This window comes from Botryllus schlosseri, chromosome 7, assembly GCF_051294905.1.
Source record: "Botryllus schlosseri isolate E-star chromosome 7, Bs_hap1, whole genome shotgun sequence".
Taxonomy (NCBI): Eukaryota; Metazoa; Chordata; class Ascidiacea; order Stolidobranchia; family Styelidae; genus Botryllus; species Botryllus schlosseri.
The window spans coordinates 8,685,173-8,702,760 of NC_137242.1; the positions used below are offsets into that span (position 1 = coordinate 8,685,173).

The 17,588-nt window shown below is 42.4% G+C and overlaps 1 protein-coding gene across 2 annotated transcripts in view; it reads right to left on the reverse strand.

The window, feature by feature from the left end:
- Positions 1-342: 342 nt before the first annotated feature.
- The window catches only part of LOC145442330 (protocadherin beta-14-like), a 31,193-nt gene continuing 13,947 nt past the window's right edge, over positions 343-17,588 (reverse strand). For both annotated transcript variants that reach the window (XM_080320221.1, XM_080320220.1), the window contains 17 exons: positions 17,157-17,389; positions 16,925-17,093; positions 16,070-16,183; positions 15,021-15,154; positions 14,057-14,265; positions 12,885-13,030; positions 12,645-12,779; positions 11,828-11,951; positions 10,620-10,797; positions 8,682-8,825; positions 5,521-5,691; positions 5,258-5,461; positions 4,041-4,256; positions 3,653-3,801; positions 2,627-2,681; positions 2,170-2,401; positions 343-1,115 (listed from right to left, as the gene is read on the reverse strand). In XM_080320221.1, the coding sequence (XP_080176347.1) occupies positions 451-1,115; positions 2,170-2,401; positions 2,627-2,681; positions 3,653-3,801; positions 4,041-4,256; positions 5,258-5,461; positions 5,521-5,691; positions 8,682-8,825; positions 10,620-10,797; positions 11,828-11,951; positions 12,645-12,779; positions 12,885-13,030; positions 14,057-14,265; positions 15,021-15,154; positions 16,070-16,183; positions 16,925-17,093; positions 17,157-17,389 (3,278 nt within the window). In that variant the 3' untranslated portion in view covers positions 343-450. The remainder of the gene's footprint in view (positions 1,116-2,169; positions 2,402-2,626; positions 2,682-3,652; positions 3,802-4,040; positions 4,257-5,257; positions 5,462-5,520; positions 5,692-8,681; positions 8,826-10,619; positions 10,798-11,827; positions 11,952-12,644; positions 12,780-12,884; positions 13,031-14,056; positions 14,266-15,020; positions 15,155-16,069; positions 16,184-16,924; positions 17,094-17,156; positions 17,390-17,588) is intronic.

A 17,588-nucleotide genomic window follows, 5' to 3' on the forward strand; every position in this document is an offset into this window, starting at 1 on the left:
ACTGAACACACTTTATATCCCATCCGATAAACTCTAATGGTAGAAGTGTTCGCTTGCAAACCAGAAGACTTCCGTGAAACAATCCATGGTTGTGTAAATGCAACGACCAGTAATATTAGGCGATGTGTTCAGTTCTATCACAGAAACGGAAGTAAGCAAGCTGATGATTACCATGAAAGAGATAAGGTATCAAGTGTTCTAGTGCTATATTGCTGCCGCTGTAACTCCAGTTTTAAGAACACGTAGAAAATCCCGTCCTACAGCAAATCGACTGTCTATTGGTCCGCGTTACCAGATTCCTTCGACCATACTCCAATGACTTTCAAATTAAACACACCCAAACAAGAACGTGAACTCTCTTTCTACGAAAACCCATGATTACCAAAACGAAATCGCAAAATAGCAAAAGCAAAGAAATTGAAGAAACGAAACGCAAAATAATCAAATCACTCAAAGCATGTACTCGAACTTAGAAATCTTACTTTGCACGTCGTCGAGACCCATGTTCGAATTAGGATTCACCGAAGCGACCGGGTATACCGCAGACGACGCCGGTGTGCTGCTGTGGTACCGATAAAACAAGTTCTGTCCGTCATGCGGCGAGTGCGAAATAGTCGGATACGGACTGCACACTCTCTCCTGCCTTGTCAAAAGCGGAGCGTACCCGCCTGACGATGTGGTCGGCAGCATATCTTCCGTTTCGTAAACAGTCTCCAAATGACTGCGCGGTAGCTCCCTGAAAGTTCTATCGTCTCTCAGAGACAAAGACCGCTGCAGCATAGGCGCAGTGTTTGTGGCGTACGCTGACGCGTGACACGTACTAGGAATGCCGTACTCCGTAATCAGTGCCGGGCTGGAAGCGTGCGGACGGCTGTACTGCAAGCACGGGTTGGAATGCGGTCTGTCTGGAAGCAGTTTTCTGGGAAGGCTGTAAGCGTCGATGTCGCTTAAGTTCACGGCGTGCGAGGAATAGTGGCCGTACGAGGCGGCTCTGCGAAGGTGGCGCGACCGGTCATCGTGCGTGGTCGGTATTTGGTGGCGCGGGTCGTGGCCGTTCCTTGATGGATGCGACAGTGTCGCGTTTGCTTCGGGCCTCGCGGATGTGACCGTTTCCTCTGCAACGAAATACCGGGATTTATGTATTTTGTTACCGCCACAGTTGGTTGGTGAAAGTGGTCAGCTTTGCTACTCAACTAGGACTTGAAGTATACCCATGCATTTCTGCTAAATTACAATATTTACTCATAGAAACTACTTCAAGGGAAAGTGTAGGAAGTGAAAGGTCCGAAAAATTCTTTTCAAAGAAGTACTTTTAAAATGTAGATTTGATCGATGATACGCAATACGCATGCTTTTAGTGGTTGATGACAGTTGCCTATACTATCGAAATAGCAACATGCATCTTCAGGATTAAGCCGAAATGGCTGATTAATACATACACAAACACATACATCTTGGTGCCTAGTGTCGTATTCACCAAGTTCCCTAAAGCACAATTCACGCTTATATTCCGTGAAACATCCATTTTATAATTCATAAATACAGTATTAATGTATCGCTTTCGTAATAATGATAGGTATCATATTTCTGATGCCAAATTCACGAAGTGTCGAATACACTGGTAACCAAAACAAAAGTCTAGCACGAAAGTGAGCCGTGCTACAAGTTGGCAGCTCGGGAATCATCGGCCAGGTGTAAAATGACAAATGTAAACGAAGCAGCAAGAATGCTAACTCCACAGCAACGGTTATGTTGGTAATTTCATGAATCCACTACAGATCGTGATGAGATGTGTCAACAATTGCCCTGGAATCGGGAACTAAATATCGTTGAGTACATCACGATAGACCACTAGCAATGCACATACTCTTGTCTAGGCGGGTAACAGCCTCGGGTTGTACGTCAGAAAGACGAAACATCGCATTAGACAAGGATATACCTTGAAACACTCACAACTTCGTTTCGGCTGAGATTTTTATGATCTGCATATCAGATTACATCAAAGAATTCCATTGTGTTCAGAATGAGAAAGGTATGCACTATGCATACATTGTATAGTTAACAGAAATATGAGATTTAAACTAGTTAATCAATTCCGCTTGATAGAGATCAATTCAATTGGCGATAACACCCAGCCCACACACGTCAAGACGATAACGACAAACGCACCTCTATCCGGCATCCAGCACGCGTCGCCGTGCCCGTATTTCCTGCATTGTTCGCCGCACTTGCGATTGGTCGCTTCGACTTTGGCCAGATACATCTGCGCCTTGGCGTCTTGCTCTTGCAAATCAGTTATGCTTTTCGGCGGGGGTACAGTAACGCTGTTTTGACCCGCGCAACCGCCGTCCAAATCGCTGTCGCCGCGTCCGCTGTCGCTGTCGGACTGCTGGGGGCATAACTGCGATTGAAATTGTTGGGTTAGGTCAGACTTGCCGTGTTAAGTGCGAGTGTACGAAAATGGAAAATTTGGCACTGGAACATACGAATGACAGGTAAAAAGATAGGTAGTGTACAAACAGTGTGCAAAATGCGCTGCAAACAAACATAGGAATTAGATTCGATATGCAGCTGGATATTGTTGCCGAAGACATCGTCATAAGTGGGACCGTACTTTGATACATACCGCTTTAGTTTGGTCTTCGGCAGTCGTTGGAATCGTGTCCCCTTTTGTGGTATTCCTGCGCGATAAAAAAGATTATAAGTCATCGTAATAAGCTTGAGGTTACGGCAAATGCCAGATAACACGGTGTACGCCTTGATACTGTGGCTTGTTGACAATATAATCGTTTGAAAAGCAATACAGAGTAGACTATCTGACAAGCGGCAGGCGATTAGCTCGCCTTGATCGCCTGCGCGTCTACTGTGCGCCGTGACGCGTGAGACGGCAACGATAACAACCAAGACTCTCTTCACGGCGATATGCAGCGTCTGAAATGATCACGACAGACGAATTCTGGGTGATTATGTTGGCCCTGGATACTCTACTATAGTTCAAGCCGACATTCGCATCATACAATATTCAATCAATCAAGTTTATTAATCATCACAGTGAGATACTTTATCAGAGAAACAACATAAAAAGAAATGTTGATCAATGGACTGCAGTAAAGTTATCTGAAAATCACGGTGTCAGCAGTAGCACCACTATAATAGCATGTTAAGTCGAGGCGAAACCATACGAATAAATATTTAGAAGCATTATACTCATATATTCAAATACATAAATAAGTTCAGGCATCACTTTGAGAGGAGGAAATTAAAGATCACCTGTCAACATAATTTGATATATAAACAAAATAAATGTACAAAATCTAGTTGATCGGCCACAAACACATAGTATATTTTCTTTGACGAAGGGGTGATAGGTTTCTAATGCTAAGTGAGATGGAGTTCTGCAGGGCTTTGAAGTAAATGAAAGTACGGCGTCCTCTATACAGACGGTGTGAGGTAGCAAGAAGTTAATGCAAAATGTTTGATAATATGGGGATTTTTGCAGGTGAGTTGTGTAAAATGTAATCAATTAGGGCGGTAGGAGCCTTCCTACGGTTAAACAGACACTTGATTCTCAAGTTAGTAATATAGATGCGCAATATGGTATAATTGTATAAGCTCATACGTGTCAAAACGCAACAAATACGATTACTCTTACTTTTCGGATTGTACAGCATCCGCAGAGTGACAGCTGTGTGGTCGGAAGATATCGTAAGGTAGATTGTTGTCCTGGTATTCGAACTTGGAGTCGATCAGTTCCTCACTTTGTTTCGAGTCAGCTGCCTTCAAGTCCCGGTCATTTTGTTCCTAAACACAGTTCAATTTGCATATTAGAGGTAGACAGACCATATGGTGTATGAGAATGACAAGTGTCCAGATATACCAGCTAATTTCACATAGTTGTCACAAATAATAAGATATCCGACAAATCTAATACGGTAGTATGCATACTTGCATAGTCTTCTCGACAGGTGTTCCCTATACGACTTGTTTACCAAGTATACTGCGCGATGTAGTAACACACGATTACGACTTGCCACGCCTACCTTTATACGCCTGCAACGCACGAACGCCAAGACAGCGAACACAATCAGTAAGAAAGCCACGCCGCCCAGTAATATCGACATGAAGTACGGGTCTTTGAATATGGAAGATTTCCTCAGGTGCGGCGGGGAATTTCCTTTCACGTCACTGGAATACAGGCTGACCAAGACTTTCACAAGAAGACGCGACCGCAGTGGCGATTTCCCTTTGTCCTCCGCCTGTAAGATGTGGTCGTGTTAAGTTTGACAATAACAGTTGATTAAAGTAGTCAGTGGTTCTCAAACAGGGGTCCGCGGTCCTTTTGAGGTCCGCGAGACAATTTTTCAGGACCGCGAAGCAAGTTCCAGCCCATCCACATGATACGGAAAAAACAAATCTCTGTAACACAAGATTTTTAGGCGACTAATTTTTCAAGCCAAACTCTTAGATGACGCAAAATTTTATCGTTAGTTACATATCGTATAAGTAATTCGATGAAGAGTTATTGAGAAAATCAGCTACAACTGTCACATTGGCACCGCAAAATCCAACGTGTTGTTCTGTCCAGATTCTATAAGGAGCCACGAGTCAGTTAGAAATTTGCCAAGGGACCATTTCGTGAATTTTGTTAAAAAGTTTCGAGAACCACTGTTTTAGCCGTTAATCCGAGGTGGTTACATTATAAATTGAAAGATTTATCAAACTGAATAACACAAAATTATAAATGAGATATTAAATAGGCAAAATCTACGTAAAGAATATTCAGTTGCAGTGATACGGGGGCTATATCACGGGGTTCTTATGAAAGATTTACTTATAAAACATATACTTGAGGTAGCGGCACTTCGTTACCGATCACTTCTGCAAGAAGGTTCAACTTCCAAGGGCTAATCAAAACAACTGAGACAAATTGGACGGTCCAAAGCACCTTGGTTACTTATACAATCGTTTCGGTTCGGTTGAACCGTGAATTATTATGGTAAAACATCAGGCAGGGCCTACGATATTCATATTGAATACCGTAGGCCCCGCATCAGGCGACGGAGTTACTCCAATAGCAGAGTGCAGTACGCCATGTCATTCTTTATGTCGACTCAAAGTCCAATTCTGGCCCCGTGATGAAATAAGACGAGAACAGTAAGACATAAATGGACAATTGTACAAGTACAGTAAAGTATTCATCATGTCACGCTGACTCGAATCCTCGCAAAATAGATGCATTCGATTCAAGCATTCTTACCATTATTTCCAATTGATATTCCCCAGTTTTCTCAGTAACGTTTTCCGCGCTGATGTTGAGCTTCAGTTCGCCGCTCATTTGATTGATCATAAACAACTCTCTATAATCGTAGTAAGCTTGCTGGGTCCCGTCGGCCGCCGCAAGTCCCGCTTTACTTATGCTGAACGCGATTTCTCCATTATTCCCGCTGTCGGTATCAATCGCCTGCAAGAGTCCATCAAATGATTTCGATTAGCCCGCAAATTTGGCGATCTGAAACATACCTTTATCGTGGAGATGCGGTCTCCCTGCGATAGGTAAGCATACAGCATGGAGCCGTTGGCGGTGGGGTTCACGAAGCGCGGTGCGTTGTCGTTGACGTCATTCGCGATGATCGTGACGTCGGTGGTCGTTACTCGGGGAGGCGACCCGCCGTCAGTAGCCGAGACAGTGAGCTAAATATATTGTCTATGATTGAGAAGAATTCAAAGCGGATACGACAGACTGATTCTGCCAAGATTTATAGCGGGAAAAGATTTTCGGGATCAAAAGCCGTAGATGTCATTCAAGGTACCCCAGTGAGGTGCATATGTCTGCGAACAATTCTGATCAAGGCTTTTGTCGGGACAGTTAACTAAAATGATCAGTGCGCCTTGTGGCCCGGCCTGGATAAGCGGTTCTCAAACCGGGAGGCGTGAAAGCACCGGAAGAGGGCGCAAATGGCAAAGCCGCTGAGAATTTTTTCGCGCACCGCGCGATTTACCTACGATCATGGCCTACTTTTTAGTAGGCCATGCTCCGATTTTTAGTTATTGCTCATTGCTCATCAGTCTGTGTATGGTCCTAATTTCATATTTGAGAATTCTGTCATCAACAGTCATAAGCTTCCATGCCATCAAACTATCCGTTGGGATGCTAGCGTTCTGGTTGCATTTTGTGACATGACGATAAGGGGCGCCAAACGTGCCTAAAAAAGTTTGAGAAGTACTGGCCCAGTTAAACCTCCAACACCTGGGTATGTAGTGATTCTGAATAAATTCAGTTGCGTTTCCAGACAGTAATCATTTCATGGCGCTTTGAAACCATGCTGTTAGCCGGTCGCAAAAATGTCGTTTCCGTTAATATATGTAGCCTTGTGCTAAATATTGTGTATGTTACGATACGACCGGTCGAGGGTTTTAAGGCTCCCATTCAGGTTAGAAGGCTTAAAAGATATATTTCTCGCTGGCAAAAGCGTATAAGTTCGTTGCTCGAAAACCCCGCCTCAAAACATTACAACAGGTACTCGACCTGACTTTGCGTACTTGAATCGGCATAATTCTTGAGGGACATTATCTAATTTTCGGTACCGTGACGTGAAGCGGTTTCTGATTGAAGGTCAGTAGTAAGCCAGCTGCGCCAACTTTAGTGACATTCGCTGCCCTGTATACGCCCAGTCTCGTTTATGTACAGTTGTACACTGTACAGTGTACACTGCAGATACTTCCGCAACAGGTACTGAAAGCGGCAAATATATTCCGCGCGTCTTTGACTCTGGCTGATGATAAGTTTCGTTTACCGTACAGAAGATAAGTCAACACGGACGATGTGCGTGCGCTATCCGCGTACTTGAAGTATCATTGCTAACGACGCCGAAGGAAGAGAGCAAATATAGCCGCGTTGATGAGTTTGCAGTGTAAACAATACCGGTGTCAACGCTACTGTGTGTACGAAATTTCATAGTATCTCCCCACAAGTACGACAAATATTACCAGCGAAAGCGTGGATCATGTTTTTAAACGCTTGGGACAGTGACTATGAAACAGACAACGAGATAATTCTATAGTTGCCTGATTCGGCTAAACAGAGCGAAATGCCGGTGAACCAATTTGTGAAATTTTCTTTGCTCCGATTCTAATTTGAATCTAATTTGTGAAATGTCTTATGCTCCAATTTAAATTTTAATCTAATTCCTAGTTTTCCTGAAAATGCAACAGGGGAACCGTACAGTGCGAAACAAGCCAAGACTGTTGTACAGACATTTGCTATTCGCATGCTAACGGGAACGAAGTCTGATTTGATATGAACTATACCTGACTTAATTTCCAAGTTTTCGCGCATTCCGCAATTTTAGTTCTAATCTAATATTGAAAAAGATGCCTACTTTCAAGTCTAATTCAAGTCTAATTTGGAGAAAATGTGCAGCAATAAATCTAATACTAATCTGATTCCGAAAAGGTGAAGATTTAGAAGTTGTTCGAATCTGCAATAAAATCAGCCGGTCATATAAAGGAACCTTTCCGAATAGCAACCCGTTGTTTATTCGTGTATCAATCATCGCGAAATGCCCGACTCACACCGTGGCAGATAACGTCACGGCGATTTCGTTATCCGCCACGAATGGGAGAAAGAAAACTTTGCATTTGCAATATGCATGACAGCCATGGCCGGCAAAGCTTTGAGAGTTCCAGGAGATTTCCCAGATAAGGATATAGTTGACAAAATGAGATATCGCAACGTCGACGCGTGAAGCTCGACGACCGTAAACAGCGATTCACGGCACGAGCGTGAATAAATAACAGCTTCCCGGTAATGATAACGATCGCGAACGCTTTCTCGGTGTTATTTTAAGCATCCGGCCTGCAATGTAGACATTGCGTTTTCGGAATGAGCACAAGTGGAACGCCGGTCCTGCTAAATCCCGAGGTTTTCCGCAAGGCAAGGCACGAATACACAACCGTATCCATGTGGTTCAGCTACCATAACTTGACACTTGGACTGTTAAACAGTACTACGCAATGTATTCTACTCAGTACCGAGATGAAAAGGAATAGTATAGAGAGCTCGATGAGCCTGACCGAATTTGGTGTAGATTTTGCAGGGGGGGATTAGGCGGTAACATCGCTCTTTCTATATTTTAGAATGTATATTTAAAATTTTTAGCTATTATTCATTACAGGTTCAATGGGCACGCACAAACCAGAGATGGACGTGAATTCAGATTTCGGCGGGATTCGAAAGTTCGAAGCTTGACTTTCGAACTGCCACACGTATTTCTTTAAAGTAATTCGAATCGCTACCAGAGGCAGTCAAATTCGTTTGCCTTGTTACTCAAGTATAGAAGTATAGCAAGTCCCAATACATGTCAAAACTACTTTCAGTGGAACTGGAAAATACAAAGACTGATATCTACTCAAATCGGTAGGAGGCGGCTACATCCGAAATTTGGAGATGGATCTTCGCGACTGATGACACTACAAATAGAGGTCCCATTATCGACAATATATTGGTAATTAGTTACTAGGAAACGGGGGATATTTCATGCGGTTCTTCTGACCATTTCCTCATAAAAGTGCTAAAAACTGATCACAAAACTATTCCTACTTTTCGACTCCAGAGTGAAAAAAGTCACCGGGAATGTGGCCTGTTTCGAGAACACGGAAAGAGAAATCCCTATTCCGCCTACCTTCCAGCTTTGTACTTCCTCCCTGTCGAGCGCGGACTTGATCCTGATTCTCCCGTCGCGTTTTCCTATCGCGAAATGTCCACCTCCGCCCTTCTCAATGGCGTAAGTGACTTCTCCGTTTTTAGACGGGACGATGCGCTCGTCCTGAACGGAAGAATTTGGATAAAATCACGGACGGGTTACGTAATGTCGATGCAAAATGTGGTCGCGGAAGAGTCGCGGTATCGGCGAGACATTATGCAGTAAAATCCAGAGGTGGTCAAGTGTTGTTTACAAGAATATGTAGCGTCGAGGTGATGATAGAGACCGTCTAAGGCTCTAAGTAGTCAGCGTTGCTAGTCGAGTATAGACTTAGAACTAAGTCCGTAAGTTTATACTCAATTAGAAACGAAAGTTGCGATTTATAACACATTTCAAAACTGAAAGTATAAAAAGAAAGCCTTGAAAAGTACTCGAGTAGGTAGCTTCAAAGAGTAGACCTGGTTGGGGCGCGTGCTTTTATCGGTTAATCGAAGGTGGCTTACTTGCAAGATGCATTACGTTGGAAACAAAAAATGGAATCGATTCATCACACTGAGCGATTACTTTTCATTATTATTGCAGCCGGATTTGCAATTGAATTTATGATGATTTACAAATCTCTTACGACTTCCGGATAATTCATAGTCATCGCCTCGCAGGGACTTGGATTTCGACACGAAAGGAAACGCGGGCAAGGATTCTCAAATGCGGAACAAGATTCATGTTTGAAAATATCACATCCTGAATACGTTTCATTATGAAGCGTTGGCGACATCTGGCGGCAAAGTACAACTGGGAACTGAGAGCCAAAATGGAAACGAAAACCGTGTATTTGACCGATTTTCACCACGGTGCAAATTAGGTAAACGAGCACTATCTGGTGAAAAATAGTGCTTCCACCCGTATTGGTGAAAAGAGACAAATACACCGCTACTCCGGGGTGAGGTGAGTTCTATTACCCCAGAAGGAGTAAAAAGTGGCTACGCGCTACTGGAATCCACTGCGTCCTTGGAATACATATCGGCGAATAATAATTGATCTGTTTGACTCGTTTTTACGAATTGAAATGAGTGTGAAAGCGAAATAGTTTGGTAGTAGAGAGTGACTGATAACATGTTTGCACCCTACGCCATAAGGGGAAATCTGGTATTTACATCTATTTCACGTTCTCTCTCAAAGATGAGCGTGAGACCCACGATGTAAACGAAAACCGTGTATTTAGCCGATTTCCACCACATTGCAAAGGTAAACGTACACTATCTGGTGCAAAATAGTGCTTTCACCCCATTCCAATAGGTGAAAAGATACAAAAACACAACTTTTTATGGATGAGATGGGTTGTATTAGCCCCAGAAGCAAAAGGTGGCTACGCGCTAATGGAATTCACCGCATCCTTCGAATACATATATAGATAGGGGTGGAGTGAAAAAAAGTAAAAATTAGGATTTCAAAAAACGCTTTTGCCAGTTGGTCCCAAATAATAACTTCTGTCATGATTTCAGGTTCTTTCGCCCTCTAGTGGCGGTGCAATTCCACCAAACGAGCCTAAAAAAGCTAATTTTGCCATATCTTTATAACCGCTCACGCTAGAAAGCCAGTTTGGGGTTTAAAATCTGCGGAAGCAACATGTTTCTATCTCACTACCATAGAAATTTGTCTTGAAAATGTACAGAAAAAAGGTTACAAGCAAATTCTTGATTTTTAGACAGCCATTTAAAATCTTGGTTTATTTTACCAAGTTTACAATGCCAATTTGCATGTGACTGTTTGTTACATTGCTGCTTTAACAACAAACTATTGTCTGAAGGACTTATAAGTATCGATATCGAATGCACTAATGAGTTTTGATGAACTTGATATACGCCTCTAGCCTATATACGGATTGGTAAACAACGACAACAACTCGTAAACACGAACCTCAGTCATCATCAACGCGGGCGAGTTGACGCTATCGTCGTCGCGAGCCTTGACGGTCGCGGCCACGTGTCTCACGGCGGCATCCTCGTCGACTTCAAATTCTTTGCTGGCATCGGTGAACACGGGCGCGTATTCGTTTACGTCCAGTATCGAAACGTGTATCGTTTTCGATGTGCATCTGCCAATTAAAACGATAACGGACGTCAACTGGTGCCCGGTTGTCCACATCCAAGTCGTAATGCAAGCAGATTCTACAGTAAGTAGAAATGCCGAAGTGGTGGTAGTCTAATAACTAGTGCAATTTTTATTTGACATGTCGAAAAAAGTTTAAATTAGGTCAAAATTGTAACGTTAGGTCAAAAAATGTCAAAATGATAAACAAAGTCAAAAAATTTTAATAACCTGCATTTCGTTTTAATTGTAGATTTGGCACTGCGGGAGAACTAATCATTTGATGTTTTACAGTTTGTAGCCTACTTTATAGGCCTACCGTTGTCGACAGCCCATTGTCTGCAAATTGTGAATCATAAACATTCAAATAAAGCAAATAGGTTAACATGTTGTTATGCTCAACGTACCGCAAAATCCTAACAGAAGCAAGACTGCGTGAGCATTGGTTCTTATATCAAAAAGCACATGAAGAAAAATTGTGATGTAGACAACATTGTCAGAATGAAGCAACACGGTGTGTCACCAGCAGTGTACGCACAACTTCAGTGTGGCCAGCCAATAACTGCTGCTGTTGAACGTTCTCACTTCATTCTTGGCAAGCTACTTAGTAAGGAGAATGAAGGAAACTATCTTTCGTTGTACTACAACAAATTTCAATTATTTCTACCATAATGCGTGGTGTAACTTCTGCAATCCTTCATAGGTCCAGATTTCGTTAACATAGTTTTTTCATGCAAACATTTGATAGTTTTCAAGTCAAATGAGTCTTTCAGGCCAAACTACTTCGTAAAGACAGACAGTTCCAACCAGAGATATGGATAGTAGTACAATTCTAACACTATGCAGGAAAACACCTAATTTACATACATAAGGTCAAAATTTGGTCAAAATGAAGTATATTAAGGTTAAAAAAATGTCAAAATTTCAATTTTTTAGTTCGAAATCTTCCCTTTTTTAGGTCAAAAAATCGCCCTATTAATCACCTATGGCTGACAGCAGCCGCCAACCCCCCTTAAAACTGACACTAATTTACTCACAAGCTCGGTTCGCCTTTGTCACAGGCCTTCAGCACGACTCTATAATTCCCGCACGTTTCCCGATCGAAAGGCGCCACGCTTCGTAGCAATTTATCGCTCGTCAGATTGAAGTAGGGTCTTTTACCTGCGGCACGAGATTGTTCGATGGTGATCCAGCGAGATCCACCCACCAAAGATACACAAAGCAGTCACCGTTGATACCAAGCGCATGTATAAGGAAAGCCATGAATTTCTACTCAATTGGAAGTACAAGTAGCAATTTTAAAGACATGTCACCCTATCCTTCAAGAGGAAGTGGAATATGGCATTGAAGTGCGCAGTTTGACAGCAAAGGGAGTCAACATAGTCCGATCAAGTCGACGTATAGACGTGTATCAGCAAATGTCGACTTAATTACGAGTGGAACTAGCGTTTTCCGAGACATGTCAAACATATTTCAAATGGCCGTAGAATATGAAAGGTCTCAAAACTATTCGAGTATGCAGACTTGTACGAAATACTGGATTTTCAAAAAGCGCAACTATAACTCAAACCAGAACTACCAAATTTCCAAAATCCGCATCAAAACTCGAACTAGAACTACCAACTTTTCAAAATCCGGAATTAGAACTAGAACTAGAACTACTAAATGATTTAAATTCGCAACTAGAACTAGAACTGCTCACTTTTCAAAAAAGGCCACTAGAACTAAAACTAGAACTAAAACTAGAACTAACCACCTTCATGTTCTATACCACGAACCAGCTGGTTAAAACTAATTGTGTATCTCGAAAAAGAATAAGAACTTGGTTACCGATCCCCTATGCCACGCACTCACCTCGAATCGAGCTACACCCCCTGTCCGTCAGCGTGATTTCCACTTCGCCGTTCGCTCCTATGTCATCATCCTTGGCCGATATGTCGGCTACGTACGACACAGCCGACTCGTCGGTCGGCGATTCCGGTAGAAACACTAAAATATTCAGACCACAATTACTCATGAACTCGGTTTTGCTTAGACTCTAACTTTGGCAGTATGCGAAATAAGTGGCGGTGATATGCGGTAAAATGGACTAACCTCTGGAACCGTTGTGTGGCGCTATGTAACCGATCTCCAGTCGCGGCGCGTTGTCATTTTTATCTTGCACGGAGACGTCAACGAACGCCTCCTTGGTCTTAGGGTTGCTGGGAGCCGAATCGCTGGCCTCGATCGAAATTCGAAAACTGAACAGCATGGACGCAATTCGTTACATATCTCCCGCGCAGATTAATGTACAGCGTGTATATGTAAAAACTCTGCGCCCTGATAAGATAACAGCTACCAGGAAGAAAGAAAATATGTTTCCACAAATAGTCTCTTGAACGAAAATTGCCACGATGTAATCTAGTAATCATCACAGCGTAACTGCCGATACATTGATTTCGTCTACAACTCTATACACATGTACTCGCGAGTCCAGACATCTCTTGCAAAAATATATATTCAAATTCAGGATAAATTTAATATCTTATACAATCATACCTCCAACTTTATGTAATATTAATTACGTATAGATGTTATCTGTGCTTTTTGAGAAGGTTACGTTCGAGTGACTCTAGTTTGCTTACGAGACATTTGACCGCAATGTCGGAATTATGAATAATTTCCGGTCACCGGTGTGGCATGGATACCATTAGCCGTAGCTGCAGTACTATTAACAGCGAGACACTGCATGTGCGACACATATTCCGTTATAATTCAGGCACGGAAAGGTAGGGAACCCCCGGCTGATTCATATTCCCGTAAAACTCTACAGCATATGACTAAACCCGCCCAGAAAATCGTTAAATATGTGCAATCTCTATGCCGAAAAGCGATACGCCTGTAGTTTGATAACAGAACGACAGGTTGACGGATTATTTTCATATTAACTGCACCTCAGCAGAGACGATGACAGGTAAAGAGTGTGGTGGAGTGATTGAAATGATGTAACCCTTATCAGCGTCGATAAGCTACTTGTCTAGATAGTAGGCGTGTTAACGGATAACGATGTTTGACTCAGGCCTTAAATAAGCTTATCGCCATCCTTCAAACCATGCTCATCATCGCCATCTCATTTCAATCAACCGACTAAGGTATTTTGATTATTATACGAGGCCCTTTTGCCGGGAATCACCTCTAGAGGCTTGTCGGATTCAGAGCAAAGCGGAAATTTACTTGACATTTAAAGCAGATAACATCGTCCACGTTTACACGGAACGCATTCCCACCTGGAGTACATTTCCCTGTCGAGAGGTCTCTTCAAGAACAACGCTCCCGTACTGTCGTTAAGCTTGAAATTATCGAACACGACTTCGGGATTCGTAAACGACAATCGGTACGTCACAGTCCCGTAGAGTCCGGAGTCGGCGTCGTCGGCGTTAACTCGGATGATTTCATCCTCCGAAAAGAAGCCCTCAGTGACATTGACTTCGTACTTCTGAAATCAGTGGTTGAAGTTTTAAAAAGTATTTTTGATATAAGGCCGGAAATATCAAATGAAATACTTATATCATGATTTTGAGTTCACGCACCATCTATGGGCCGTAAAATTTCACCAAACGTTCCATATCTTGATAACCGGTTATGCTAGAAAGCTAGTCTTTGGCTTAAAGGCGCAAGAAGTGACATGTTTCTATTTCATTTCCATAGAATTTTGTCTTGGAAACGAACAAACAGAAAAGCGTTACAAGCAAAGTAAGTTTATTCAGTAAAATTAAGTATTATTGCAGTGGGTGCGATGTCAAAAGCGTATAGTCATTGAGTTTATGACTGACTGAATGACATGTTAAAATAACTATCGCAATCGGACTGGTCTTCGGAAACAAAACACTACTTTATGATATAGTTCAAAGTCGATTTTCAGAGCCAATATTGTCAATTTAGTTTAGCCCCACATCACCGCCACAGAAACACACAGCCCATTGTAGATCCGTCGGGCGTTAAGTCATGGAGGTGTAATTTCTAATGCTGAAAGGTCACGTGACAGGTGCTACTGGTTGGCATCACACCAAAAACATGTTTCCGTAGTTATTTCACTATTTTACAAGTCATACATTTTTCAACAGTGCTTTATTTACCAGCCAACAATTCTGAGCGTACCTCACTTTCCCCGTGTCGAATTTACAGCTTATAGCATTAGCGGTTTGGACCATCTCAAAAAAGCAATGGAGCGATATTAAAGCTACAACATACATCTTTCTCGAAGATTGGCGAATGGTCGTTGTCGTCGACTACGCGGATAGCAACTTGCATGGAGTCGCCTAACGACGGATTTCCGGCGTCGTTGACGCCAACAGTGAACCTTACAATCTTGTCGACTTCGTAATCTGAAAAACGAATGAATTAAATCGAAATGCGCCGTAACACCGATGCCACAAGTATATGGATGCGGGTATGCGACGTGCAGTAAATGATATCCATATTTTATCTCTTTGATCGCGTCTACTTAGTTGAATTCACGGATTGATGCGCTCTTTTTATGATGATACAATCAACTTGGTAAATCCAAAGTGACATCACCCGGCTTGGTGACGTATACTTTCACTGCGATGCATGATTTATATCAAGGAATATCAAACAGAGCTCACCTAAATCTAATAGTGACGTATACTTTCACTGCGATGTATGATTTATATCAGAGAATATCAGCCAGATCGCTCCTAAATTTAACAGGAGGCGAGGGCTCCAACTTCTCTCGATGACCACTGAACAGCAAGTCGCAAGCAGTACTATTATAACTACTCCGTCGAGACGTCGGCGTGATTTAAGATGCCGCATTGCTGGCGCGAAGATGTCGTAGAATGACAGCGTTGAACTCCGGAAACGGACTATATACACAACAGATCACCGCTCGAAACAGCGTTAGACCTGTTTCAAAGTAACCACTCCAACCAGAATACAATTAGAGACGTGACTGTACTGCAGGCAGTTTTGGGTGCCACTAAATCTGCTTGGTTGGATCCCAATGGAGATTTAGATCCACGGATATGAGTATATGACCGCATCAACTATGGCTGGCTATCGGATAGGTCATCATGGTGTAACATTGTAATCAGAGATTCGCATATTCTTGCTTACATAGCACATTGTGACACGACGTTTGCAGCCGTGATTTGACTATAGGCAAAGTCGAAACGGGTGCAAAGCGTGCGGGTAATCGTCACCCTGTAAGGCGTGAACAGTCTGAACACTCGGGGCGATCTAACGACAATCTCTCACGAGTATCTAGCACTTTAACTTACCCAGGTTTCTCTTCAATTGTAGTACCAAACGTGACGAGTTGTTGTCATCGAAGTAATGACGGATTTTGACGTAACGACTGTATGAAGTATTATATCGCAGTCTCGCATTTTCGCCTGTGTAAAAAAATTAACTTGTGGTACGCGTTAAGTCATTGTCTATCCGAAACTTCATATAACGTTAAATTGAATAAGATGTGTAGCTGAGCGTCGCTGTGACGCACCCACTGCCCAGTAACTAAAATTGAACTAGTAAATAGACATTTATTGAGATGTTACGGACAGTGATAACTTCGTAGCTTTCGTAGATAACTCGTAGCCTTACTACATCTTTATCGATATCTCAAATTTATACATAAACTCTAATACCCAGCTTAGTCTTGCATGTATGGTGACACAGACTGGAATCCATTTCAAGCGTACTTCGCCAAATAATAGAACCAGCGGGTGGTAGGTTAAAATGGCGGGATTGTCACGCGATTATTCTGAAACTTATTTCTATTTCAGCAACTTACCGTTAAAATAATAATAATCTTATACAAATAGTTCTGCTTACGACATAACGCATTTTGAATAAATATATCAATTACTTGGCTCCCTTGATAATCTCATGGCGTTTTCGATGTATTACTTCGCCCATGCTTACCACCAGGCACTGACTAATTGCAGTATAGTTAGTTGTGACGTAACTTTGTAACACTGGGGGTGGGGGATCCATCAGACACCAAATGGATAATCACTTGACACTTGTTGATGGCTTGGATGCTTATGAATCGATTCCGCTCAAATGTCGCGTGAGTGCCGTGAGAATATCAAGCCCTAAACTTCATAAATTGGCAGTTTGCATTGAACTCTTACCAATGTCCCTGTCCGTAGCTTGATACGCGTCTAAATTGACCTCGCGATCAACGAGTGGATTTTCCGACACGTTCAAAACCAGTTTCGAAACTGGGAAAGTAGGCGCGTTATCGTTGATATCTTCAATTTCGGCGTCGACAACCATCATGTGACTTTGTGAGACGAAGACCTTTCAGACAAACCAATAAAAACCTTGGTCTACAATATATCAATGTAAATGTTGACCGCTTACTTTAAATCTGATGATGCATTTGGTGCTCTCTCCACAAAGTTGCTCTCTATCGATTCTCTTCGATAATCCGAGCACGCCAGAATCCCGGTCTATGCTCAACCAAGATCCTGTAATCTGCTGCGAAGAAGGCCTATCCGAAACGACTTCTTGCGGGGCAATTAATTTGAATTTGCCCTGTATTTGATATCGCAGAGTTTCGCTTAGTATATTCTTCAGGTTGGCGAGTTCTAACCCTGAATATTCAAGAGAACGATAAAGATCATGTAGGTTACCTTACAACTTTCCGGGCTTAGGAACATTGAGTAATTTAACATGTACAATCTTTACGGATTATGGAGATAAGACATTTCACAACCTTCGCAGGAGCCGCTATTGGTCGGTAGATTTTGAATCTACCTCTATGGACAATCGGGTATTGAAACAAGCAGCAAA